We start from the raw sequence: 27,964 nt of genomic DNA, 5'->3' as shown, positions 1-27,964 counted from the left end.
GGAGAGGAAGTGGGGAGGGAGGAAAGGGGGAAGCCACCCACCCCTTCTTCTCAGTGAGAGATGAGGAAAATGCAGAGTACAGGGGGTAAGGGGTGGGGGGAGGATGAAGTGGAGTGGGAGGGGGGGAGGAGAGGGGTTGAGAGAGAGAGAGGGGGGGAAGAGGGGTTGAGGAGAGGAGAGAGAGAGATGGGGACGGAGAGGAGGAGGGGGGGAGGAACGAGTGTTTGGCTGGCCGGGCCTGGCGAGTGAATGTTTGGTGAGTTTAGTTAGTCTCACCATGACCTCTAGCGGGGTAAGACGTGCAACACAGCTCTCTTACTCACTCACACTCACTCACACGCACTCACTCACTCACTCCCACACTTTATCTGTATCTCACTCACGGTATCCGGCAGATGAGTGTCTCGACCGGCTGTCTCGCGGTTTCCTGTGGTGCGGGAGTCAACTTAGTGTGAAATTTGAGTGTTAATGCTGAACTACTTGCTCGGCCTGGGCACCCATGGTCGACCATACTGAGGTAAGTGCCAGTACTCAGTTGTATGTAGATGTGTAGTGTGTATATATTTATGTATACATATGTGTACTATAAACTTTTGTGTACGTATGTTAACAAGATCGTGATATAGACATTTCCAGTAAAATCATTGTACAAGTTCATAATCGTTCATGTACTAGACAGTACAGGTATACAGTGTAGATAGACAGTACAGGTATACAGTGATAGACAGTACAGGTATACAGTGATAGACAGTACAGGTATACAGTGATAGACAGTACAGGTATACAAACATCCATACACAACTGAAGTTAAAATTACATAAATATTTCTATCAATTAAAAACATTATAAACAATATGGTTAGGTTAGGTTAGGTTAGGTTAGGTTATAGAGACCAACAGTTCCTCTGATCTTGTGTCTGTCTGACTGTAATGTAAACAATCTTAGTGTTTCTTTTTCTCCTAACCTAACCTAACTAAACCAGGTACAGTCAACAGGTAAATAAATAACAATTAGGAGGGGTAAGGAGAGGCGGAGGGGCGACCTTGAGGTGTGCGAGGAATGCTTTCAGAACGCAGACTGTGGCTCGACCTGTGTTGTGCTTTAGTAAATGACTACGGCAGATATAGACCAGCTGTGTGTGTAGGGTGTGTGTAGGGTGTGTGTGTAGGGTGTGTAGGGTGTGTGTGGGAGGGGAAGATGAATGGGAGAGAGAGAGAGAGAGAGAGAGAGAGAGAGAGAGAGAGAGCACTACACGAAGCAATAACTTCTTGCACACATTCAGTACGCCGTGAGACAGCCCAACACACACTACCCTCTCCCACCAGGGTCGACTAGGAGCGCCCCCTCACCAGGGATCGAACGAGTGACCTTTTCAGATAGGACTTGAGTGTTCTATCCAATCAGCCACCAGGATATAAACATACAGAACTCATACAATACTCCAGGTAGTATGTCTTCCGCCTCTATACACCGCCTTAAGACATACAGACAGACATGCACCGCCTGAAGACGTACACAGCCTCCAGGTGAGTCTTCAATTATCTTGTGGGAATTATTAGGCGGACGACCACACGAGAGGAGGGATGAGCTCATGTATGTATGTATAATCCACGACACTGTACTGGACCACCTACACTTCCCCAAACTGTAAAGTCAGGTGCTGTATCCTTTAATATATGGATCGACTATAAGCGGCCCCGGGGATCGAACCAGTGTATTTTAGGACGATGCAAGAGTTTCTTTATCCACTCGTCCCCCGCACTGAGACACAATAGTGGACTGGGTCACTTTTGTTGTTCTCATAAGAGCTTTTTTTTACTATTTTTTGCTTTGCCATTTTAACTGAACAAGGATAAATGGTTCTGCCTTCCTCCGCTTTTGTTGAAGATTTTCCTATAAAAACCAAGACAGGATTCTTTTTATGGAGGAAAAATAGCAATGTTTAATAATAATAATAATAATAATAATAATAATAATAATAATAATAATAATAATAGAAACGATGATTTACAGATGGGTCTCTCTCTCTCTCTCTCTACGCACTCATTACAGAACAAATATAGATCCTTCCCATTATCTCTCTCCCTCACTCTTCCAACTCTCCCTCCTCCCTCACCCACTCTCCCACCTCCCTCTTCCACCCTCTTCCCACCCCTCCCACCACCTGTCCCACCCTCCCTCTCCCCACACTCTTCCACCCCCACCCTCATCCACTCTCCTCCTCTCCCCACCCTCCCATCCTCTCCCCACCTCTCTCCCTCTCCACAACAACAACTGCTGTCATTCAGTCACAAGACAAACAAACAGCCACACACACACACACACACACACACACACACACACACACTACCACACACACCGCCCTGCCCACCCACTCACCTGCCTGCCCGAACCCTGACTGCTGCTACTCCTAATAGATGGGGGAGGGGGTAGAGAGGAGGAGAGGGGAGATAGTGGAGGAAGAGGAGATGAGTGAGAAGAGAGAAAGGGTGGAGACAGACAGACAGACAGACAGACAGACAGACAGACAGACAGACAGACAGACAGACAGACAGACAGACAGACACAGACAGACAGTCTTTCATCAAATTCCTTCTCCAATATTTTAAGTGGTCACCTTGCAGATGTCCCTCTACTTAACTCGTGTGAACAGCTGGCGGGCATCGTGCAGTTTCCACTCCTAACCACAGCCTGAGTAGCCGTGGTTTAGTGGCGTATACACACACACACACACACACACACACACACACACACACATACACAGAGAAGTGTGTGTGTGGCCTGTGTGTGTGGCCGTGTGTGTGTGTGTGTGTGTGTGTGTGTGTGGTGGTTAAGTGTGTGTGTGTGTGTGTGTGTGTGTGGCCGTGTGTGTGTGTGTGTGTGTGTGTGTGCCGTGTGTGTGTGTGTGGTAAGTGTGTGTGTGTGTGGTGTGTGGCCGTGGTTGTGTGTGTGTGTGTGTGTGGTGGTGTGGTGGTGTGTGTGTGTGTGGGTGGTTATGTGTGTGTGTGGGTGTGTGGTGTGTGTGTGTGTGTGGTTAAGGTGTGTGTGTGTGTGTGTGTGTGTGGTGTGTGTGTGTGTGTGGTGTGTGTGTGTGTGGCCGTGGTTAAGGGTGTGTGTGTGTGTGGTTGTGTGTGTGTGTGGCCGTGGTTAAGGGTGTGTGTGTGTGGTTAATGTGTGTGTGGCCGTGGTTAAGGGTGTGTGTGTGTGTGTGTGTGTGTGTGTGTGTGTGTGGCCGTGGTTAAGGGTGTGTGTGTGTGGCCGTGGTTAGGTTAGGTGTATTTTCTACGTACACATAGTCTTACAGTCATCTCCTGTCAACAGTCAGCTATTGTACAGATGGTGAAACTGAAATACCTTCTTGAGATATGTTAATTGGGTGTCAGCAGTGTGTTACTAGAGTGTCAGCAGTGTCAGCAGTAGAAGCTCGAGGGTGTAATAGCTTCATCTCAGCTTCTCCTGCATTACTTGGCATCATCCTTATCATTAATGTTACCACTGTCAGGACCCCGAGTGTCAGCCGGATGTCAGTCAAGGGTCTCTCACACTCTCTTAGACTCCAGTATTTTCTCATAGTAAAGTATTCAAGTAACTTATATTTCTTCAGTAGGTTAAGTAAGTAGTATTTAAGTGTAATATAAGTTGGAAAAACATCACAATTTACTTATATTTCCCCATAAGTATGTTTAAACAACTCGGGTCTTTTGATGTATTACTTAAATAAGATGTTTGAGAGTCACAGGGACAGTGAGTAAAGCTTGACCTTGGCAACTCTTGCGCCACCACTGTCAAGATGTGACGTCATTTTCGAGGTCCACCCTGGTTGGCATTTTTTCTTCTGTTTCGTTTTTATTTTTGTTGCATTAACTTCTTCTTTTATTATTATTATATTAGTTGTTATTCCCATAAACACACACACACACACACACACACACACTACTACTTTGCTGTCACTCGGAGTCGAGTATGACGATCATCCAGCTATGATACAATGATATGCGTTATTAAGGATATCACCTTCGTTGGTGAGCTCTGAGGTGACTCGAGAGGCCGAGGCAGGACCGGCAGGGCCACGTGTGGTGGGCTGCATCTAGTGCGGCGACAGCGTCTTTCCGGCGTTGGCGCTTGTCTGCCTCGGTATGCAGTCGGGCTGACTTGAAAGAATTGACACCTCGTGTGGTGTTCCTCCAAGCGTTACAGTGTGGAGTAGTAGCCTCGATGTTCCTGCACTTGGTGTCAGCGATAATACTGGCATTTGCTCTCTTGTCTTCCCAGCGAACTCGGAGGATGGAACGTAGTTTTCAAATGCTTTAAGGTGCCTCCTGTAAGTGACCCATGTCTCGCTGCCATATAGCAGGGTGGGGAGGACCACTGCTCGATATACGTGTAACTTTGTAGATAATTTCAGCTCCCTACAGCTGAAGACACTATTTCGGAGTCTGCCAAGAGCTTGAGATGCACATCTGATCCGATGCTGAATCTCTTCATCGATGTCTGCTGTGGTGGACAGGTGGGAGCCGAGATACCGAAAGTGGGCAACATTAGAGGGGCAGGTTGAAAGAGAATCTGAGTCTTAAGGCCGAGGTGTGCATACGCATCTGCGTCGGTGTTCAGGATCTCCTGTAGGTCGCGTTCAGTGTGAGCGACAAGGGTGAGGTCGTCTACATACTGAAGCTCAGTAATAACTGGATGACTTTATACCTGTGTGTGTGTTTGTACACGTATACTTACTTTTGTTCATTTACTAATATGTATATGCATGCATGTACAGTATGTATGTATACCTGTATATGTTCGCCTGTGCTGACACCCACGACCGTCTGTGTACACGCTTTATTCTGAGTCCTGGACGTACGTTGTGTGTCTGGGTGTACACGGCAGCTGTGCCAAAAATACAATCGGTCATTTTTCCAACTGTCAGAAGTGTACAGCGCCGGGGGCCGAGTTCTGATACATTCCTGCCCTGAATATTGACCCACAGTTAGAAATGTATCTAACCTAACCTAACCTAACCTAAACCACACACACATAAATGTCTCCAAAGTTACACAAAGACTCTACCATAACTAGACAACATTGACTTAGCATCAGTTAAGAGACAAAGTTAAATATATTCTCAGACTCATTAATTATATATCTTTCTTACTCTTAACTTCAGGTATTAAAAAAAAATCCAAAATTAAATCATTTTAGCTACGAAAGCAAAGATGGCGTCAGAGGTTAGTTAAGACTCTACCTACACTGTGTCAGTCTCAGAAGTTACGACCATTTCAGACTGTTATCACGACCGCCCGATATAACCCTCGACGGTAAAAATATATCAGGGTTGGAATAACATGTTTTTGGACGTGATAGCAACCTGTTATCTACCTCTCTTGTGGGAAGATATATAACAGGATATAATATTTAATATATCACTATAATATAACGATAAAATATACCCCAAAAAATTATTGTTATATAACCTGTAATATATATATCTCTTATATGACTGTAATACAACCTTGAAATATAATATACATGATTTTATATAACACTGAATATATCCCTTATATGACCGTTATATATTATCAATAATATACAGTATATATAACGTGTCTTATTACACAACATTTAATATGTCTCTAACATTATCATATTCCAATTATTTTTTACCTACCGTGAATTAAACTACAAAAAAATATATCCCGTTTTTTTTATTAATTTAGGTTTTTAATTATGAGTTTTGTAGTGAAGATGTGAACACAAATATCTGATTGATTAATTGTTTTAGTTTTTTTGAGAAGGGAGTTTATCGTTGACCTGTGACCTTTGACCTGATCTGACACACACACACACACATCGCCAGTCAACAACTTTCTGTCTACATATATGATTTTAAAGGAGTGACCGACACCCGTTCTCTAGTTTGTCATTGAGTGAGTGACAGAGTGAGTGACGGAGTGAGTGGCGGAGTGTGACGTATTGACGTAGTGGTGAGACGGAGCGAGTGACCGAGAGAGTGACGAAAGGGAGTGACGCCCATTTGTGTGTCGGTCACTCAATACACCGAAAATGGGTTTGTTTTCTGTGTTGGCGTTTCAGGGTGTGTGAGTGTGCGTGTGTGTGCGTGTGCGTGTGTGTGTGTGTGTACAGATGACTGCGTAAGGAAGTGGTTTGGGAGACGGGGGAGGGTTGAGGCTAGAGGAGGATGGAGGAAGGATAGAATGTGTATGTGTTGGGGGGATAGAGGGACACACACACACACACACACACACACACACACACACACACGAAGAATGTATCAAGGAATATTATTAACTTTCCTTCACTCACCTCTGGAAATCCCTGACATCCTCGCAGTGGGTCAGCTATGGGCATCCTGAGTCATGCCCTGAGGTGTGTGGGTGGGCATGAGAGGGGGGTAGAAGGTTCCTGGAATGTATCGCTGGAAACTAAGACGACAAGTTCATACCGGATACTGAAAAAAACGGAAATGTGTGTGTGTGTGTGTGTGTGTGTGTGTGTGTTATATACGTACACACAGACAACCAACAGAGGAAAATGACACATTCAAAAACTTCAAAATTCACTCCCTCCTTGACCCTTGTGTCAGGCCATGACTATCCATTTTATCGCCTCTCCTCCCTACCACAGTGCACCACATTACACCACATTACACCCCATCACACCACACCACATTACACCACATCACTACCACCACACCACACCACCACCACACCACACCACACCACACCACACCACACACACCACATCACACACACCTCCACCACCACACCACACACCACACCACACACCACACCACACACACCACACCACACCACATCACACACACCACACCACATCACACCACCACACACCACACACCACATCACACCACACCACACCACACCACACCACACCACACCACACCACACCCACACCACACCACACCACACCACACCACACACCACACCACATCACACCACACCACACCACATCACACCACCACACCACATCACACCACATCCACCACACCACACCACACACACACCACACCACACCACACCACACCACACCACACCACACCACACCACACCACACCACACCACATCACACACACCACACACACACACCATCACACCACATCACACACACAACACCACACCACACCACACCACACCACACACACCACACCACACCACATCACTACCACCACACCACACCACACCACACCACACCACACTACACATTATGACTTAAGAGGAAAACAATTATCTTTGGTATTGTCGTTGAGTCAGAGTAACCTAAGGCCATCATGTTGTAGTATCTATCTATCTATCTATCTATCTATCTATCTATCTATCTATCTATCTATCTACCTATCTATCTATCTATCTGATTAGCGACGGACGGACATACGGATCTAGTTGACAGTTAAGGCTGGTTAGTGTCGACCGTTAACTTGACCTTACTGAATAAAACAAATGATGAGTACCATTATGTTGACTCACCTCCCTCACCTCACACTCAACTCCATCACTCACCATTCTCCTCACCTCCCTCACCACCTCTCACCTCACCTCACTCACCTCACTCACCTCACTCACCTCACCACCTCACTCACCTCACTCACCCTCACCTCACTCCACCTCCTCACCTCACCTCTCCTCACCTCACTTCCTCAGTCACCTCACTCACCCTCACTCACCCCTCACTCACCCCTCACTTTAGCAATATAAGAATTACCATATTTAACACGTTTTAATATGAACGTAAATATTAAACACGTACAGTAGCTGGTTGGAGCAGTATTATAAGTCCTGTCTGTCTGTCTGTCTGTCTGTCTGTCTGTCTGTCTGTCTGTCTGTCTGTCTGTCTGCCTGTCTGCCTGTCTGTCTGTCTGTCTCTGTCTGTCTGTCTGTCTGCCTGCCTGTCTGCCTGTCTGTCTGTCCCTACAATAACTCGAGAACGGATCCACACGATAAACTTTTGGTGTAAATCCCGTCATGAAAACACTTAAGGTTATTATAGAAAACGATGCCATTAAAGTTATTAAAAAAAACGATAATATGAGACATTCTGAAGCGGTAACTATATTAAATGACTGTAACAGCATCACACATTTAACATAATAAAGGATTAACGTTAATAAATGCGTTACTTTATATAACATTTAACAAAAACTAACCAATATTAACCTAAATTAACCGTATAATAAACCAGTGAATGACGTCATGGTTCATCAGTTGACAGTTAGATACAGTTAAGTGTTGTAGTGTGACAGTTAACACACTTAATTGTTACACTTAATCAATTAATTTGGTGAGGACATTGACACAGACCGTGTGTGTGTGTGTGTGTGTGTGTGTGTGTGTGTGTGTCATTTTTATCCTACCATTATCAGTCTTGGCTCAAGGGAGTGAGGGAGGGAGGGTAGGGAGGGAGGGGAGGGAGGAAGGAAGGGAGGGAGGGAGCAGTACCCATAAGAAAGCTCTCAGGGAGGTGTAAATAAGGGAGAGTAAACTTTTAAGGGAGGATAAAAACGCCCCATATTTTTTATGGGAGAGATAGAAGCGAGAGAGGAGGGGGAGAGAGGAGGAGGGAAGGAGGCTGGAGGTGAAGGAGTAAGGAATAAGGGAGAGGAGACGAAGGAGGAGGAAGAGAAGAGATGGAGAAGAAAAGGAGGAGGAGGAAGAGGAGAAGAAGACGGAGGAGGAAGAGAAAATGGAGAAGGAAAATAGAAGAATGGGGAGGAGGAGGAAGAGAAAATTGAGAAGAAAGAGAAGAAGGAAGGGAACGAATGAGGAAGAGAAGGAGGGAAAAGAACCATACATCACAATAACACTCTGACGTGGTGTATCAGGGAGCCGACACTTTCACCCTGTTATAACATTCTCAGTAATGGAGTGTAGGAGGCACTTAATGGTTCCCTAACACGATAATAGTCTTTAATTCACTTGTAAAAAGAAACATTGCGTGTGTGTGTGTTGGGGGGGGAGGGGTGTTTGGCATATTTGTGGGTGTGTTGTGGTGTGTGTGTGTGTGTGTGGGAAGCTCGGTGCAATGTTGACATCCTCAGGGCAGGTCGAGGCTGGCTGGGCATAGGTCCGGTCCGGCCCCCTGTCCTATATACTGCTGTGACGCCTAATTGGCAACCCCACCCCGACCCCCCCCCTTTCCTCGTCCACCACCATCATCTGAGTCTTCTTTCTTCTTTTCACTGCTGCCAATTTTTACACTGATTCCAACTCAGACTAGGCAAAATTGTACTCCAATCTTGTCAATAAAGGCGTTAAGTTCTCTCTCACACACTCACACACACACACACACACTCACACACACACACACACACACATATAACTCGTCCTTATCACGCCACCACACCCACACCACCTGACACCTCGACATCACAACAAAACCCTCACCACCAACACGACCCTCTTGAAGGTCACACGGCGAATAGGTCAAAGGTTAAGCCATGTTGATTAATAGGTCCAGGATAATGGGTCGCTTAATGGTCTAGGTAATGGGTCTCTTAAGAATGGGTCAAGCTAAAGTATTAATCTATATCATGGGTTAAGGAAATGGAGAGGTAGTGAGAGGTAGTGAGAGAGAGAGAGAGAGAGAGAGAGAGAGAGAGAGAGAGAGAGAGAGAGAGAGAGAGAGAGAGAGAGAGAGAGATAGAGAGAGAGAGAGAGCAACAATTATCTCAAGAAGAAGCCAAGAATCTCTCGACCTAAATCACTTGAGGAAATATTTCTCCCTAAATAAGGAGAACTCAACACGCATAGTAGAGTCTCAGAGCAAGGTCGACGCCATCTTGGTTTCCTTCATTATTTTTATCGTAACTAAAGTCAGTCAGATAAAGTTCATCACTAAATCGTAAGTTATTTCATTACTCTTGTTAACTAACCTAACCTAACCTAACCAAACCTAACCTAACCTAACCTAACCTAACCTAACCTAACCTAACCTAACCTAACCTAACCTAACCTAACCTAACCTAACCTAATCTAATCTAATCTAATCTAATCTAATCTAATCTAATCTAAACTAAACGTCTGATAATCCATCTTTTTGTTGTAGGTTTGGTTAGGTTATGTTAGGTGAAATAAGCTAGGGTGTCTAATCTTCATGTGATCTGGGACACTAATCACGTACAGTACATGAGAGGAACAAAGACTTAATACTCACTAAATAAGGTCATCCAGTACCCCGTCGGGCCTTGCAGCACCCTACATGTCCGGTCACACTTTCCTTTCTCTATTTTGGTATTTCCTCGTCCAGGTGTTATCCGATGGTGGGCTGTTTCTCTCATTCTTTACAGGGTGGTGTGCATGAAGGGTGGAGAGAGAGAGAGAGAGAATAAATGGGAGTAGGAGTAAGAGAAGAGGAGGGAGGGGAGGAGGAAGAGGAGGAGAGGAAGAAAGAGGAGGAGAAGGAGGGAAGAAGGAAGAGAAAAGGAAAATAAATTGGAAATACTAGACAGAAGGAGACAAGAAAGACGGAGAAAGAGATAATGGAGGATAAGTGAAGAAAGAACACTAACTAGAAGAAACGAGACAGGGTATGAAGCGAGGGAGAAAGAGATAATGGAGGAGGAGAGTGGAATAGGCAATAAGGAGGAGGGATGGGACGGGGGGGTGAGGGATGGTACAAGTGGGAACACGAGGCACTAGGCCCTGCCAAGTGTCACACGGATAGAGTCCCAGCAGAGGAGAGAGAGAGAGAGAGAGAGACAAAGCAGACGTTCAACAACATATCTTCAACACCTGCCTCACACCTCCTCACACTCAGCCCACACTCTGCTCAGACCTCACACCTTCCCACACTCCAGTTTCAGATTCTGTTCACACCTGTTCACACCTGCTCACCTGCTCAAACTCTCACACCTGTTCACACCTGCTCAGACCTCACACCTGTTCACACCTGTTCACACCTGCTCACACCTCCTCACACCTGTTCACACCTGCTCACACCTGCTCAGACCTCCTCACACCTGTTCACACCTGTTCACACCTGCTCCCACCTGTTCACACCTGCTTAGACCTCCACACCTGTTCACACCTGCTCACACCTCCCTCTCCTCAGACCTCCTACCTCCTCCCACCTCCTAACCCCTCTGCACACAACTAGCCCCGTACTAGAGAAATTAAAAAAATATATTAAAATTCCTAGATTCCCTAACCTAACCTAACCCCCAGGTAGTGTTAGGGTGTTTAATCTTCACGTGATTCAAGATGGCGCCTATAGTAGACTGAGACTCTACTGCAGTTACATAAAAGTTTACTTATTCACCAAATAAAAAAATAAAGTAGGAATTTATAAGTAACTCTTGACGTAATTAAGAGTTATGATAGAGTTCCCTGTTATGTAAGACCTACTTCCGTCTTCCTTGAGTGTTCCCCTGTGGCGTCGAGGTGTAATGGGGGGAGGGGAGGGAGAGAGAGAGGTTAGGAATGTCCAGGTAATGAGGAAATTAAAGGTCAGGGGGAAATGATAAAACAGGGAATAGAGGAAGGAAGGGATAAGGTGATGACTGTACAGATGAAGGGGAAATGAAGAAAGTGAGAGAGAGAGAGAGAGAGAGAGAGAGAGAGAGAGAGAGAGAGAGAGAGAGAGACCTTCTTACTACTCGAGTTGTATCTACCGCCTCTTGAGAACACCCCTCACCCCTCACCCCTCACCCTCTCAGGCCAACACCTCTTACCTCACTGACTCATCTACTGAATTCATCTCCCTGACTCACTGACTCACCCCACTGACTCAAACAAACAATAAATCCATCACTTAACAATGATTACTATTTTCTCTTAACAAATAAAATAACGCACAAACAAATGTAAAAAAATAGAGAGAATTTATTTACAATTTACAATCAGGTGAATAAATGTGTAAACCGGTAATTTACACATTTACATCCTGGCTGATTTACTGACGTTATTTACACCTTTTGGTCATTATAGGTGTGTGTGTGTGTGTGTGTGTGTGTGTGTGTGTGTGTGTGTAAACTAGAGAAGTGTAGACTAATTAAATATATTTTAATTTATATTCTAATTCTAAGTTCGATTTACATAATATATTAATTTATATATTATTTAATATATGTAATCTATATGTAATCTATCTATCTATGTTTCAGAGGCGGCAGATTATGACACGCCACTGTATGACACACGTGGCTATGACTGGTGCATGACAGTTGCCTCAGGATGGGAGCAGTGAGCTGTCATGCGGGTGGTGGACGTGGCGTGACAACTACTGTCATAACGAGAGCAGTGACAATGTGTAAGGAGATGCACCACTGCTACCACGTCTGACAGTGAAACAACGGTGAACAGTTTAAGTAATTTAACAGAATATAAGACGTAATAAGAAAAGTGTGGCTTAATAACAGTGAAATTAATGAATTGTGTCAAATCTTGGAAGACATTGAGAGTGTGACGTCATTAAACATAGTGATGTAAAGTTTTCTTATCTCTTAGTAAGAATTATTAACAATTCCTGGAGGGATTTAAGGTTTTTATGGTGTACTTGAGTGTTTACTGGGTACTCGTGAAGCACTTTTAGACGGTTTAAGATGTAATAATAATTGGTGTAGTTACCCTTGAAAAATGTTTCGTTTTCTAAACAGATTAATGAAAAAGTATGGCAAGATTATTCTTTACAGTGATGCTTCAGACGTGATATAACTCTTAAAATGGATAACACTTCAGGTTCAAGGGTCAATTATGGGTTACGGGGCAACATAGAGTCAGAAGTGCCTCCCGGAGAAGATCTATTGACCTCGGCAACGACGGAGATGGTTCTGAAGGAATTCCTGTCGTCAGTGGGCAGGAGTATGGCCGGACCTCAGCCGTCACGCACTGAGTATGTCAACCTCACGGCCATTAAGATCAAATATGACGCCCTGGCTGCCCTCACTTCCACGCCGCCCACGCCCCTCCTCTCACTCTGCCTACCCGACACCCCTGACCTCCTGGCCATGGGCGTGTGGAGCGCCTGGGCGTGGGTAATGATAACGGTGTTGTTGTGCCGCAGTTTATGTACCCGCACCCCACCTTTCACCACGCCCATACTCCTTCACGCCCACGTTCTCCGCACTCTTACACTGCTGGTCCTCACTCTGGTCCACGTAGCCGCATGCGGGGAGGCGGGGCTGAGGTACTGGAGGTCCGCATCACCGCACATACTACTGGTGCCTGCCGCAGCTGCCGCCCTCTCCACCACCCTCATCACCGCCGTGTTCTACCATACTATAGAGTGCTGGCGCTGTCCTGCCTATATCGTGGTGACGGTGGGCGTGTGGGCGTGTGGGGCGGGTGTGGGTGTGGTGAGAGTGCGGCAGATAGTGGGCGTAGGCGTGCCAGAGTGGGCGGTGTACCCTGGGGTGGTGGTGGGCGGCCTAGTACTCACTGGCATCATGTTTATCATCGACCTGTGGACATTACTGCGCTGGGTGAGTACTGACCTCTCCTTTATGTACACACGAGGCCATGTACACACGAGGCCATGTACACACCAGGTTATGTAGACACCAGAGTATTCATACACAAACACACATGTACACATAACATGATGCATACACAAACAAATGTACACACAATCTCATACATACACACAAACACATGTACACACAATTATCATACTTACACACATGTACACATAGGTCATAAATTATGCAGGGTCACAGGGGACGGGTCTGGTCAGGTCAATTGAAGTCAAAAGGTTAATGAATTTATTGACCTCTGGCGTCCTTAGCAACGACTACAATTCTTAGAAGCTGATTGGTTGCTGGTTGCTATGGGACTTATGACGTCACAATGAAAAATAAAAGCTAATTAGTTGATTGTTGCTAAGAGAATCGTGACGACACAATAAAAAGTAAAAGTTGATTGGCCGCTGGTTTTAATGGGGCGTCATGAATCTCTTAGTTACCAATCAGGTTTTCTTTTCAATGTGACGTCATGATGCCTTTAATAAGCAGCAACCAATCACCGTCTCAGGATTGTAAAAGTTGCTAAAGTGAGACAATAATAGCGAGAGATAGAGAGAAAAAGAGAACAAGAGAAAGGTAGACAGAGATAACAGGAGATAAAAGAGACATAACTAGGTCAGGGTCGGGTCAGAGCGGCATCAACACAGAGACAGAGGAAGGAAATGACATAACTACTGTCTGACTGTCAGTTTGTGGTGGTCATTCTGTCCTTCTCTCCCTTCCTTCCCTTTCTCTCCCCTTCCTTTCTGCTATCCTTCCCTCCCTCCTTCCTCTCCTCTCTCTCTATTCTTCAATAAACTCTCTCCCCCCCTCCCTCTTCCTATTGCTCTTCTTCCTTCCCCTTCCACAAAATTCGCTCACCTTCTCTCTCCCTCTCCCTCCCTCCCTCCCTCACTCCCTCCCTCACCTTCTCTCTCCCTCACTCCTCCCTCACCTCTCTCTCCCTCCCTCACCTCTCTCCCTCCTCCCTCACCTCTCCCTCCCTCACCTTCTCTCCTCCTCCCCAACCTTCACCCCCGGCCGGATCTCTTCATTCACTCGGTCATTGGTCCGTCCGTTCGTTGCTCTGTTCTTTACTACAATTTTGGTTAAGTGAGCCTTTGACGGTCTGTACTGGACCTTTACACCCCTTCCCTCCCCTTCCCTTCCCTTCCCTTCCCTTCCCTCCCCTTCCCTCCCCTTCACCTTTCCTACCTTCAGCTCCACCATAACAAAACACTTGCCCCTTCAGACATACCGTCAACGACATTCAGAAGTGCTGGAGATCACCCCGGGAGCTGAGGAGGTGGGCGCGGGCGGCATAGGAGGCACGGGGGGCGTGGGTAGCGCGGGTGTTACCTATCGCCACCCATTGGTAGGTCTGGCCACCCGTGCGACCTTCGCCTGGTTCCTGAATGTGCTGAGGCTGGGCTGGCGGCGACCTCTGGAGTTCTCTGACTTCGGCAAGTAAGTCATGAAAGACGAGGGTGATCTTAGGAGGCGTGTGTGATCTTAGGAGGCGTGGATGATCTTAGGAGGCGTGGATACCAGTAGCTAGGAGGCGTGGGTGCAGGCAGGCATGTGTATTTCACCATTGATCAATGCCAGTGTTTCCGGGTGTAGCGGCGGCGGCACACTACACCCACTAGTTATTGATGAATGAAGGTGGGGGGGGTGTCGAGAGGGCGTGTGTTTGTCTATCAGAATTGGTGTGTTTGACTATGTTGAGAGAGAGAGAGAGAGAGAGGGGGGGATTGTTTGTGCGGGGGGGAGAGGGGGGGGTAGTATGGGTGTCTGTTTGTGTTGGTGTGGAAGTGACACAATCATATACATACAAACATACATATAATAAAACATGCAGTATATCCAAATGTATTTATGCATTGTTTCACCTGACCTCTGACACCCCCCCCCCTCCCCCCTCTCACCAGGTTACCGAGGGAGGAGGAGGCTCGATACCAGTACGACAGGTTCTTTAAGCAGTACCAGAGAGCTCAGGTAAGTCTCACCCTGTCTACCTGTGTGTCTTTCCTGTCTACCTGTGTATCTGTCTTCCCGTCTAGCTCTATATTTGTCTACCCATGTATCTGTCTACCTGTGCGTCTCTCAACCTGTCTTCCTGGTTACCTGTACCTATCTACTTGTCTGATTAAGTTGATATACACAAACATACCAAGAAATAATGTCAATTCATTTCACCTTTTTATTATTCACCTTCATCTCCTTCCAGGTCAACTCAAGCACTCCAGGTCAAGTAGGGTGGGAGGTCAGGTCACCGTCACTGTGGAAGGTGTTTGCCAGCATCTACTGGAGGGAGATGCTGGCTGGTGGAGTCTTTAAACTACTGGGTGATGGAGTGAACGTCGTGGGCCCTCTTGCTATTGGTCTCATTGTCACCTACGTCACGCAGGTCCAGGATGGCACTTTAGTTCATCACGGTGTAGTGGTCAGCGAGGTAAGTCAGTCTGGAGTCAGGTGTGTGTATTTAGCGAGTCAGTTTGGATCAGATGTGTAAGTCAGTCTGTCTCAGGTGTACGTTTAGGTATATAAGACTAGTCATTACCCTTCTTCAGGAGTTAATGCTCTTACCTTCTTCAGGATCAAAGTCATTAACCCAGGTGTTCCTCGTCAGCTGTACTACGTGGGGTGGAAGGAGGTGTTGAGGAACGGCTGGGTGGTAGCAGTGGTGGCCCTTGTAGCTGCCTTAGCACAGTCCACCTTCAGTCAGGCCTCTTCACACCTCGTGGCCATGGAGGGTATCCACGTGAAGGCCGCCCTCCAGGCCATGATCTACCGCAAGTCCCTCCGGTTATCGAGTAGGACCTTGGCTGAAGATCCCCCTGCGGCCACTGAGTCAACCACTACCGACGGGAACCCCAAAGGTAAGTACAGTGACTTCCTTTTGGATACGATTCAGTGTTTCAGTAAAGTTGTGGTTTTATCCCATCAATCTTCACAGTAGCTGAGGCGAGTAGAGTACAATGACCAGTGAGTACATGCAGGAGTACAGTACAGTCAACTATGTCAGTCCATTCGCCTCTCTCACTGAACCACGAACCCGGAGATTCAGACTCGTGAACCCGAAGCAGTAAGTAGACACATAAATGCTTCGTTACTTAAGAATCGTCAAACAATACTGTACATCTTGTCATTATAAACCACGACACACAGAGTGGGTTTTGGAGATGTGCTGTGGGGATGTGGTTGATGGCTCACACTCACAGTCACCTGGCCAGTGTGCATCGACTGTAACTGGAGGGATGTAGAGTATAAATCACGAGAGAACGTCGAGGATAAAAAAAAAATGCAGGTTAACTTTAAATATTTGGTGGTGTAAAGATTTGCTTGGGTGAGTCGACTTATTACTTCCCATTATTGTATGTCTTCACTATCTATCTATCTATCTATCTATCTATCTGTCTGTCGATTAGTTTCTCAATAAATAAATAAACACACTCAAGAAAAACAAACCGATTAATGCCTTGTGAAAATTATATTACCTTTTTTTTAATATATTTATCTTAACTTCCTTTAACATTTTTTTTAACATTTATTCGACAAGAAAATTAATTTGACCTTCAATATAACTTGTAATTTAGTCTTCCTCTTTTTTATTAAAATTCTTTAATATTTATTTTAATGTTATATAAAATTTTGTCTACGTTTTATTTTATCGTCTTTATTCTTGTTTAACATCTTTGGTTCTGTGCTTTATATTTTAAACTGGATGTCAAGAGCTATGGCAATGAACAGGGAGGTAATGCCATGGTGGAATAATATATTGCCATGGTGTAGTAATGAATTGCCATAGTTTAGTTAGGTATTGCCATAGTTACCGTTAATTAAAGAGAGAGAATGAATACTGGCAAACATTTAGAGAAAACTGTAACATGTGATGGATAACTTATATTAACTTTTATTATCCCACTTTAATACCCAACTGAACACTCACTGATGACAAATACTTGATAAATACCACCATTATATATTAAATGCTCCACTATTACCGTTTGTACATGTAATTCATTAGATATTACCTATATAATGTTTATATATATATCATTCCTAATTACTCTCCCAGATATAATAATTACGCGTAAGTTCTATTTCACTGAGGATCCAATATCACATCTTGTATTCAAATTATATATTAATTTTAAACTTTCTTTTGGATTTAAATGATATTGATTCAGTATTCTGTTTGTGGTTTATCAGCCATTATTTACATGACTAGTTGAGGTGAGGACACGTTAGTTGTGTTACAGGTGTGAAGGTGTCAGGGGGCGGGACCAGAGGGAGTGTGGACGCCGGCAGTGTCATTAACCTGAGCTCTGAGGACGCTGACAACCTTATGACTTTCTTCATGCACTGCCACTACATCTGGGCCATCCCTCTCAAGGTAATGTGCTGTCATCACCTCTGCCTTATCTATCTATCTATCTTTCTATCTATCTATCTATCTAATCCTTTCCTGAGATGATTTTAATTATATACCTCTCGTGTTCTCAGGTGATTTAAATTTATATAATGACCCCATGTTGCCAGGTGTGTTAATTACCCCCACCTGTGCTAATTATCCTCACCTGCGTTAATTATCCTCACCTGTGTTAATTATCCTGTGTTCCTCCTCAGGTGAGCGTGATCATGGTGTTGCTGTGGGTACAATTGGGCATATCTGCCGTGATCGCTGCCGTGGTGGGGATCCTGGTGTTGACGCCCCTCCAGTGTCTACTGTGTAAGAAGATTGGTGCGGTGAATAAGAATTTTCTGGTAGGTGTGGTTAGTGTAGGTGTGGTTAGTGTAGGTGTGGTTAGTGTAGGTGTGGATAGTGTAGGTTACTATTAGGATAGGTTAGGTGTGGTTAGGTTAGATTAGCTTGGGGATTAAAGTACCGTCAGTCATCGTACCTAGGAAGTAATTTGGGGAAAGTTATCGTAAATTGACTGTATTTATTCAATGCCTCTGTATACTTGCATAACCCTGGAATGTCCATATACATACTTAATCAATGTTAACTAATATGATTTATTTTTCTGAGTAAACATGAGTCTCCTCCCTCATGGCTGGCAGGACGTGAGTGATGACCGGCTTCGTCAGACACACGAACTAGTGACGGGGGTGAAGCTGGTGAAGGTGCATGCCTGGGAGGACGTGTTCATTAAGCGCATCACCGCCGTCAGACACAAGGAACTCAAGCTCCTCCAACACGACTCTATACTCAGAGCCCTTATGAGTGAGTTACTTAAGTTACACCTAAAATAGTCACAGGTTTTCTCTCATATATATTCGTGACTCTAAAGGAATATTTAGTGTGGTTATGAGTTATACAGCCAGCCGGAGACTTATCCCGGAAGTTCCATCGCTCTTCTCACATGTTATCGAGCATTACATCCCAGCAAACATCCTCTCGTAGCCTCAGTACAATAAAGAACACACTTATTGTGATAGATAGATATAACGTCATTTCCAGATCGGCAAAACATTATAAAGGAAAGATCCAAGATACAAGACGTGTTTGGTCGACTGAGGAGGGAACAGTTTACAACACGTGTCACCTGTGGGCCAGACGCTGATAATTACCTTGGAAGAATATTTCCCTTCTGTTTAGGGTGTTGTTCTGGTGGTGTTTACATACATACATATATCCATACATACATACATGCATACATCACCAACTATGTATAATTCTAGATTTACTGATAACTCAACACCCAGTACCTCCCTCCCTCCTTCAGCCTTCCTGACGCAGGGGTCGGGTGTGATCGTGTGTTTGGTCACCTTCGGCCTCTATTCGTGGCTAGAGTCGGCGGCACTAGAGCCAGCCAGGGTCTTCTCCGGCTTGGCACTCTTCAACCAGCTCACAGTGCCACTCTTCATTCTCCCCATCATCGTCTCACACACCATCACGGCCATGGTGAGTCAGCGTGAGTCAGTGTGTGAGTAACTTTGTATGGGAGTCATTTTTATGTTAATACCTGTAGGTGAATTACTGCCATGTGTTAGTCATTTGTGAGTCAGTACCACACACGAATCAGTACCACACATAAGTCAGTACCACACATGAGTCAGTACCACACATGAGTCGGTACCACACATGAGTCAGTACCACACACGAATCAGTACCACATATGAGTCAGTACCACATATGAGTCAGTACCACACACGAATCAGTACCACACATGAGTCAGTACCACACATGAGTCAGTACCACATATGAGTCAGTATACACAGCCTCACCTACACACCTACTGTATGCTGTAGTAACAAATCCTTCCCTCCTACAGAACAGCACACGACGCCTTCAGAAATTCTTCAGTTCCCCGGAAGTAGAAGGACCTAAGACTCCAAAGACTCCTATCACGTTGAGGATCCCCCGAGGAGGAGGAGGAGGAGGAGGTCAGACTTCCCTAGGAGCCAAGCTGAACCTCAAGGAAAATAAGTTACTGGATGACAACAAGACGGTCAGGTTGTCTCAGGTCACCGAGGAGAGCAGGGTGAGTGTGTGTGTGTGTGTGTGTGTGTGCGTGTGTGTGTGTGTGTGTGTGTGAGAGAGAGAGAGAAACAACAACAGCAATAACAACAACAATAACAACACCCTCTCCCCCTCCAGCCTACATCAACGTGTTCGATGGCGTCAACAGAATCCAAGACCTCAAGCTCGACTTCAGCCAAGGAGAAGGTCGACCTCAACTCCTCCACCCTCAACAGCGACTCAGAGGAGGAGCTGGAGTTTGAGGGATGGAAGAAGAGGAAGAATGGTAAGGAGGAGGAGGATGGGGAGGGATTACAGAGATGGATTACAGGGGATTAATGTCAAGGAGGGAACCATGTATACTCTTGATGTATATCGTGTGTTCATGTATACTAACTGTGTATGTATAATGAGACGAGTAAAGACAATATATATCTGTCTGTCTGTCTGTCTGTCTGTCTGTCTGTCTGTCTGTCTGTCTGTCTGTCTGAACTACAACACATGTACAGCATAAGCAACACAACAGTGACTACCCCACGACACCATCTTAACTCCGTGGTTGTTATGGTAACCAGGTGGCGTCCGGATGACATCAGAGGAGCGTGAGGTGGCCGTGAGCATACAGAGCGGCACCTTCACCTGGGAGCATCGTGGCCACCTGACCGTCCTTGAGAATATCACGACCGAGATGGCCACAGGTGAGTCCAGGTACCTATTGATGAGCTACCTGAGTTACTGTCTGTCTGTCTTCACGTGTTATGGGGCGTCAACAAGTATCATTAGTAGCTGCCAGACGTATGAGTAATAACCTAACCTAACTCTGGTGTTCTTCCTGTAGGAGGGCTGACGGTGGTGGTGGGAGGCGTCGGGGCAGGCAAGACCTCCCTCCTGCTGGCGCTGCTGGGGGAGATGCATACACTGAGAGGACAGCTACGGTGGACAGGGTGAGTTGAGGGTGATGAGGAAGGAGGAAGGGAGGGAATGAAAGAGATAGATGGAAATAGGAAAGGAAGGAGGTAGACAGAAGAAAGAAGAGGAGGAGGGAGAAAAATAATGAAAAAAAGGGAGAGAAAGAGTAAAAATAGAATAAAAAAGAACATATCTCTCTTCATATCATCTACCTGACCCCCCCCCCCCAACACAGGGAGATGTCCGTGGCGTACGTGTCTCAACATCCGTGGCTCATGAACTCAACCCTGAAGGACAATGTTGTGTTCGGCCGACGACTACTGATGCGGCGGTATCAGAGAGTCCTACAAGCCTGTGCCCTCACCCCTGACATTGAGATCCTTCCTGCAGGGTAAGTGATGTGATGTGACGTGATGTGTGACGTGATGTGATGTGATATAAGGTGATGTCTTTTGAAAGTAAAATAGAAGAAATATATATATATATATATATATATATATATATATATATATATATATATATATATATATATATATATATATATATATATATATATATATATATATATATATATATATATATATCACCTGAAGATTAGACACCCCGTCTTATCTGACCTAAAGATTAAAAAACAATCTTAAATTACTTTAACCTAACCTAACCTAACCTAACCCTCCAAGGAAACATTAGGGTGTTTAATCTTCATGTGAAATAAGCTGAAGTATCTACAGGTGAAATAAGCTGGGGTATCTCCTTCAGGTGACCTAAGAAAAGCTTTACATTCATGGTCTCTCTCTATCTCTCCGCCTCAGAGACCAGACGGAGATAGGAGAGAGAGGCATCAATCTCTCAGGGGGACAGAGACAGAGGGTAGCCATAGCCCGGGCACTGTACTCTAACGCCCGCACTGTAATACTGGTGAGTAGCCCTTGAGTAGCCCCCAGTAGCCTTTAAGTAGCCCCTAGTAGCCATTGAGTAACTCCTAGTAGCCTTTAAGTAGCCACAGTAGCCTTTAAGTAGCCCCAGTAACCTTTAAGTAGCTCTCCAGTAGCCCTGTGGTAGGCTTGAGTTGGTTTTAGTTGTCCCAGTAGCTCTCTCATAGCCCCTTGATAGGCTCCAGTTGATTGTAGTAGCCTTCAGTAGCCCCGTGGTAAGGTATATTAGCTCCCAGTAGCCCCGTGCTAGGCTCTTTTTACACTAACTATCCCAATAAGTCCAGATAGGCCTACGCTAACTGTGTATAGTAGCCCTGAACTCGAGTGACTAGGCCTATGAACCTTTATATTATTGATGAAACCTTATGTAGGACCTCATACGCATCCTATAATCACTCCTATATATCCTACGTGACCTATAATGACCTCTAACTATATCCTACGTATCCTTCGTGTCACAGGATGCCCCCTTCTCCGCCCTGGACGTCGGGGTCAGCACTCAGGTGTGGGAGGAAGGTATCCGTCAGCTTCTCCTGCGCCGCCGAAGGACTGTTATCCTCGCTACCCACCTCACACACCTCACACGCCAGGCTGACAAGGTGAGAGAGAGAGAGAGAGAGAGAGAGAGAGAGAGAGAGAGAGAGAGAGAGTATAATCACCAACATCTCTCTTAACTGTTCTCTCACTTACAGATCATCTACCTAGAGGGCGGCAGGATCGTACTTCAAGGGAGTCCTGCGGAGGTGTCCAAGGCGTCCCCAAGGCTGTGGCAGGAGTGGGGGGCCAAGGAGGGCGTGGTGGCTGTAGGAGGGGAGAGCAAAGGACGCCTCGAGGGACGTACTGCCATGGAGAGGTGGACACTCCTTCGTCTGGTGACCCGCATCACTATACAGAGGACCTCAGTGTGTAGAGACGTGAGGAGGGAGAGTGTGGAGGAGGTGAGGGAGAGTGTGGGGGTGTTGGGGAGTATGGATGAGAGGGTGAGGGGGAGTGTGGGGGATGGGGGAGTATGGATGAGGGACAGTGTGGGGTGTGGAGGAGTATGGATGAGAGGGTGTGGGGGAGTGTGGGGGATAGGGGAGTATGGAACATCTGAATGAAGTAAAGTGTTAAGTTCTAATTAATCTATGTCAATATATACAATAACTCTCTCTCTCTGGCTCTTCTTTCCTCCCACTTCTCGTATCTGTTTCCTTATCTCTCTCTCTCTCTCACCCCCAGAACAAGGAGGAGAACTACGGCCAACATACTCTCGATAGTCGACTCATGAGGCAATACAGTGTTAACCGCCACGTCTCCCACAATGCCCTGCTACCTGGTGACGAGTGTGAGTACCTACCAGCACTCACCCCGCCACTCTCTCGTCACTCCTTCCACCACACGCACTCACCCAAACTCCAGCTCTTCAGGTGAGTTCCAGAAAGGTGAATGAATCCGTGAGGTGGGTGGTTGAGTGGTGACTTGGGAGTTATGGTTGTAATGGGGTTCGATTCTGTTGGGTTTCGATTCTGATGGGGTTGGATTCTGATAGGTGTACACTACGTTTTTGTTTTATATTTAACTCTCTCTCTCTCTCTCTCTCTCTCTCTCTCCTTCACAGAATTAAGTCCAGTGCTCCAGCCTTTGGTCGTAAGTCATCACAGTTCCAGCGAGCACGACTCCCTCGCCACGCCAAGAGTCTGCCCCCCCAACCACGCCCCCTACCCCGGATGAGGTCCTCCCCAGCCGTGGTACCTCAGGGGAACATGCTACACAGGCTCTTCTCCAACGCCTCTATCAAGTAAGTCTTTCGAACTTCTACAGTAGGGGGTCTAATTTCGTCAGTAGGTCCTTTTAACTTCTACAGTAGGGGGTCTAATTTCGTCAGTAGGTCCTTTTAACTTCTACAGGAGGTATCAAGGCAATTAAGTCATGAAATAAACCATTATACTAATGGCTGTAACCTCTCTCTCTCTCTCTCTCTCTCTCTCAGGACCTCCAAGTGCCCTAGCACCTCGGGAACAGACAAATGGCACCTCGGCCGTATCCTCTCCTCCTCCAACAACCTGGGAGACGACTTGGAGGAGGACCTAGAGCTGGAGGAGGAGGTGCCCCTTGAGGAGGAAGTGGAGGACGGGCGCCTGATGGGGGAGGAGGACAGAGAGAGAGGACGAATCTCCAAGTGGAACTACATGGTGTACCTGAAGGCGTGTGGACTCGGTCTCGGCTTGAGCTACCTCTTCTGTGCCTTTGTTGGTCAGGGTGAGTGGGGGTGGGGGAGTGTGTGGATGTGGTTGGGTGGGGGAGAGTGTGGATGTGGTTGGGTGGGGGAGAGTGTGGATGTGGTTGGGTGGGGGAGAGTGTGGATGTGGTTGGGTGGGGGAGAGTGGGTGTGGGTAGGGATGTGGTTATTTTGGTATAGATGTGAATATGGGAAGTCGGTAAAGATGGAAAGACGACTTTATGAATGGATATATAATCACGGACACGAACGCCACTACCCAGCTGACCCTCCCTCCCCCCTTCAGGAGTCTCCGTGGGGCTGGACTTATGGTTGAAGAACTGGTCGGGTGAGGCCAGGTCCTGGAACACGACGGAACTCAGTAACTGGCAGGCCTTCAGGGACTACCAGACACAGAGGGACGATGACACCGTCGGCAGGAGGAGGACCTTCAACATAGACCCTCACGTTCTGCACATCCGAGAGAGATACAACGCCTTTATCGTAGAGACGGTGAGTCGTGGTGCTTGTTGACACACCCTGACGTAAACACTGTCTGTCTCGAGCAACATTTCACTCGATAACAATGTTCTCCTGCCCACAGATGCACTACTACTACCGCATCTACGCCATCCTCTCCGTGGTATCCATTCTCTTCTCCCTCTCCACCAATCTCCTGGGCCAGTTCGCTGCAGCTCGGGGTAGGAAGTGTCTCCACCAGAATATGTTGGAGAACCTCATTCATTGTCCCATCAGGTTCTTCGACACCACCCCCGCTGGCAGGATCATGAACCGCTTCACCACAGACACCGCCATGATTGATAAGGTGAGGAGGAGGGAGGTGGGTGGCCTGAACGCCATCTGTTGCTTGTGAGGGAAACTATATCTTGTTTGTGTCTCTCTTAAAGTCCTCATACTCGGAATACTTGTTTAATAACAATAGTTCCTGAAGCACAGACATCCACATAAACATCCACCACAACAATAATAACCTCAATAACATCAACCACAACAACAATACTCACCACCATCTCGTCACCTGCAGGAGCTGGCCAGGTCGTTGACACATCTGTTGTTCTTTGTGTTGATGGTCGCGTCGGCGGTGCTGGTGAACGTGGCCGTCACTCCCTACTTTTTAGCCGCCGCCGTCCCCATCTGCGCCCTGTACTATGGCGTTCAAAAGTTCTTCAGGTGTTCCTCAAGGTGAGGTGTTATTCAGGAAGATGTTATTCAGGGAGATGTTATTCAGGGAGGTGTTCTTCACGCCCTGACCCACAGAGCCACGTGGAGAAGTTGTGTTAGTGTTTATATATGTACAGTGAGCCAAATATTGTACTGTTTTACATCACCCCTATTCCTCCCTCCCTCCCTCCCTTACACGCCCCCCACCCCCCTTCCCCCCCACAACAAACCTCCACTAACTCCCTCCCTCACCCACAGAGAGCTGAAGCGCCTGGAGAGCTTGTCACGGTCGCCTCTCTACAGCCACCTGAGCGAGAGTGTCGGCGGGGCGGTGGTGATCAGAGCTTATGGGGACCAGCGTAGGTTTACAGACGTCCTCCTTCACCGCCTCGACACACACCTCACAGCCTTCACCCTCCTACATGCCGGGAACCGCTGGCTGGGGATATGTCTGGTGAGTACTGGTGGAAGACAGAGACAGACAGAGAGACAGACAGGCAGAGAGACAGATAGAAAGACAAAACAAATCAATGACTCATCCCCATCAACAGCACAATCCTAACCTCCTTCTCCCACACAGGATTACATCGGCGGGTTAATCGTGTTCTTCGCCACCTCCGCCTCACTCCTCTACTCCACCGTCGCTAGCCACAAGCTCGGTCCCGCTATGGTCGGTCTGGCCATCAACTACACGCTGCTGGTGCCCGTCTATCTCAACTGGGTAGTGAGGTTCTTAGCTGATACTGAGATGTGTCTTAATGCAGTGGAACGCGTCCAACACTACGCCTCCTTACCGCGTGAAGAGAAGACCTGTCGCAGCACCGTTAATGAGACTGTAGGTGAGCTGATGAGAGAGAGAGAGAGAGAGAGAGTGAGAGAGAGAGTGTGAGAGAGAGAGTGTGTTTGTAGGTTAGGTTAGGTTAGCGTTGGAGAGATTGTGGATACATCATTTAGTCACTGTCGTAAGTTACTGTTTCGAGTTACTTCCTGGTACCCACAGAGACATTGCCTCACTACCGTCGACGAACCAGCCAGATGAGTCATAGATCCTGGAGGTCTAGGTCATCGTCTGAGTCAGGGTCAAGTAGGAGGTCATCAGGGTTACCTCCCGGCTGGCCCTTGGAGGGTAAGGTGGAGTTCCGTGATGTCACATTGACTCATGACCCCAGCCTTGACCCCGTGCTGACCGGCCTCAACTTCACCATCAAGCCCGGAGAGAAGGTAAATTGGTTAATTATTTATTTATCTGGTCACTATTTATCAGCTCTCAGGTGTGTGTGTGGGGGAGATGTGCTAATGTATCCACACCACCACCACTCACCACCACCACCACTCACCACCACCACCACTCACCACCACTCACCACCACTCACCACCATTCACCACCACCACTCACCACCACTCTCCCCCACCACCACTCACCACCACTCTCCCCCACAGGTAGGGTTGTGTGGCCGTACAGGTAGCGGGAAGAGCTCATTAATCCTGAGTCTGTACCGCTTGGTGGAGGCTCGTCACGGCACCATCCAGGTAGACGGCACTAACATACAGCACGTGCCTCTCTCACTGCTCCGTGGCTCTATCTCAGTCATCCCGCAGGACACCCACCTCTTCTGCGGCACCCTCAGGTATGTGGGAGGGAAGGGAGGTAGAGGGAAGGAGAGGAAGGGTTAAATGTGGGGAGAGTTAAGTTATCTATAGTTGTGGCAAGGAATACGCTCATTATTATTATTATTATTATTATTATTATTATTATTATTAGACCTTTACACACACACACACTCCCTGTCCCCCACAGGTTCAACTTGGACCCATTAGGACAGCGGCCAGACGATCACCTGTGGAAGGCGCTGGAGGTGGCCCAGCTCCAGTCACTGGTGTCAGAGATGCCCGAGGGTTTAGGTAGGTCTTCAGCAGTGGTTTAGCCTACATTTTGGTGGTTCAGCTGTGGTTTAACCTACTTTTCATGGTTTAGTTGTGGTTTAACCTACATTTTGGTGGTTTAGCTGTGACTTAACCTACATTTTGGTGGTTTAGCTGTGGTTTAACCCTTTCACAGCGGGAGATTACCCTAAGCTGAATAAAGTCGTGTGGCGGTGGCCAGAATAAAATTTCAAGTGCGTGACGCGCGGTGAAAGGGTTAAGATAGGAAGGGATACATCAGTTGACTTGATGGTAAAAGAAATTGTGTTCCATAAATTGCCGCTGTATTTTAGTTGGTTTACTTTAGTTTTAGTGAAGTATAATACCGACTCCTAACGCTACCTCGCCTCTCACCCCTCCACAGAGACCCAAGTGAGGGAAGGTGGCAGTAATTTCAGCGCCGGACAACGTCAGCTCTTCTGTGTGGCGAGGGCAGTACTGAGGCGCTCCTCCCTCCTCATACTCGACGAGGCTACTTCCGCCCTCGACACCTCCACCGAGAAGGCTCTCCACCACGCCCTCCACACCGCCTTCGCCCACGCCACTGTCATCACTATAGCAGTAAGTCTTTCATTGTTTGTGGTGATGACTTTAGCCAGTGTTTTCTATATACTTTTATCCTCTTCATCGCTGATCGGCCCGTTAGCCTCTTGGGCGGCCGGTCGCGTCTCTGTTACACACTGTTGGCAAGTACTGGGCATGCACCGGCTCCTAAATGTACCTGAACCTGCTCCAGTGTTGGTCAAGTCTGGTCTTCAAACAGTTCACACTCGGTGCCGTCACAACACTCTCTGGCAGATTGTTCCAAGAGTTCACAACTCTCACTCCGAAAAAGTTTGCCCTCACAGTTTTCTGGACTTGTGGCTGTTCAACCTTGAACTGTGACT

The 27,964-nt window shown here is 46.7% G+C and overlaps 1 protein-coding gene across 4 annotated transcripts in view; it reads left to right on the top strand.

Moving 5' to 3' along the window:
• Positions 1-281: 281 nt before the first annotated feature.
• The window catches only part of LOC121860404 (ATP-binding cassette sub-family C member 9-like), a 33,454-nt gene continuing 5,771 nt past the window's right edge, over positions 282-27,964 (top strand). For 2 of the 4 annotated variants that reach the window (XR_006087872.1, XM_042357535.1), the window contains exons 1-30: positions 282-517; positions 12,122-13,438; positions 14,709-14,923; positions 15,388-15,454; positions 15,687-15,911; positions 16,089-16,338; positions 17,719-17,855; positions 18,089-18,226; positions 18,527-18,689; positions 19,192-19,370; positions 19,741-19,950; positions 20,067-20,214; positions 20,504-20,626; positions 20,767-20,872; positions 21,073-21,228; positions 21,650-21,755; positions 22,234-22,371; positions 22,465-22,710; positions 22,994-23,181; positions 23,373-23,552; positions 23,745-24,013; positions 24,280-24,485; positions 24,577-24,798; positions 25,018-25,175; positions 25,413-25,608; positions 25,735-25,993; positions 26,155-26,375; positions 26,595-26,782; positions 26,953-27,056; positions 27,442-27,638. Coding sequence is in view for 3 of the 4 variants with exons in the window: in XM_042357535.1 (XP_042213469.1) it covers positions 12,680-13,438; positions 14,709-14,923; positions 15,388-15,454; positions 15,687-15,911; positions 16,089-16,338; positions 17,719-17,855; positions 18,089-18,226; positions 18,527-18,689; positions 19,192-19,370; positions 19,741-19,950; positions 20,067-20,214; positions 20,504-20,626; positions 20,767-20,872; positions 21,073-21,228; positions 21,650-21,755; positions 22,234-22,371; positions 22,465-22,710; positions 22,994-23,181; positions 23,373-23,552; positions 23,745-24,013; positions 24,280-24,485; positions 24,577-24,798; positions 25,018-25,175; positions 25,413-25,608; positions 25,735-25,993; positions 26,155-26,375; positions 26,595-26,782; positions 26,953-27,056; positions 27,442-27,638 (5,754 nt within the window). In the remaining variant the exon portion in view is untranslated. Of the gene's footprint in view, positions 518-1,321; positions 1,527-12,121; positions 13,439-14,708; positions 14,924-15,387; positions 15,455-15,686; positions 15,912-16,088; positions 16,339-17,718; positions 17,856-18,088; positions 18,227-18,526; positions 18,690-19,191; positions 19,371-19,740; positions 19,951-20,066; positions 20,215-20,503; positions 20,627-20,766; positions 20,873-21,072; positions 21,229-21,649; positions 21,756-22,233; positions 22,372-22,464; positions 22,711-22,993; positions 23,182-23,372; positions 23,553-23,744; positions 24,014-24,279; positions 24,486-24,576; positions 24,799-25,017; positions 25,176-25,412; positions 25,609-25,734; positions 25,994-26,154; positions 26,376-26,594; positions 26,783-26,952; positions 27,057-27,441; positions 27,639-27,964 lie in introns of those variants that run through there. The other 2 variants (XM_042357553.1, XM_042357543.1) reach the window with 2 other exon arrangements.

The sequence above is a fragment of the Homarus americanus genome, unplaced genomic scaffold (genome assembly GCF_018991925.1).
Source record: "Homarus americanus isolate GMGI-L3 unplaced genomic scaffold, GMGI_Hamer_2.0 scaffold52839, whole genome shotgun sequence".
Lineage (NCBI taxonomy): Eukaryota > Metazoa > Arthropoda > Malacostraca > Decapoda > Nephropidae > Homarus > Homarus americanus.
The sequence above is the reverse complement of the archived record's forward strand: the minus strand, read 5'-3'. Positions and strand labels throughout refer to the sequence as shown.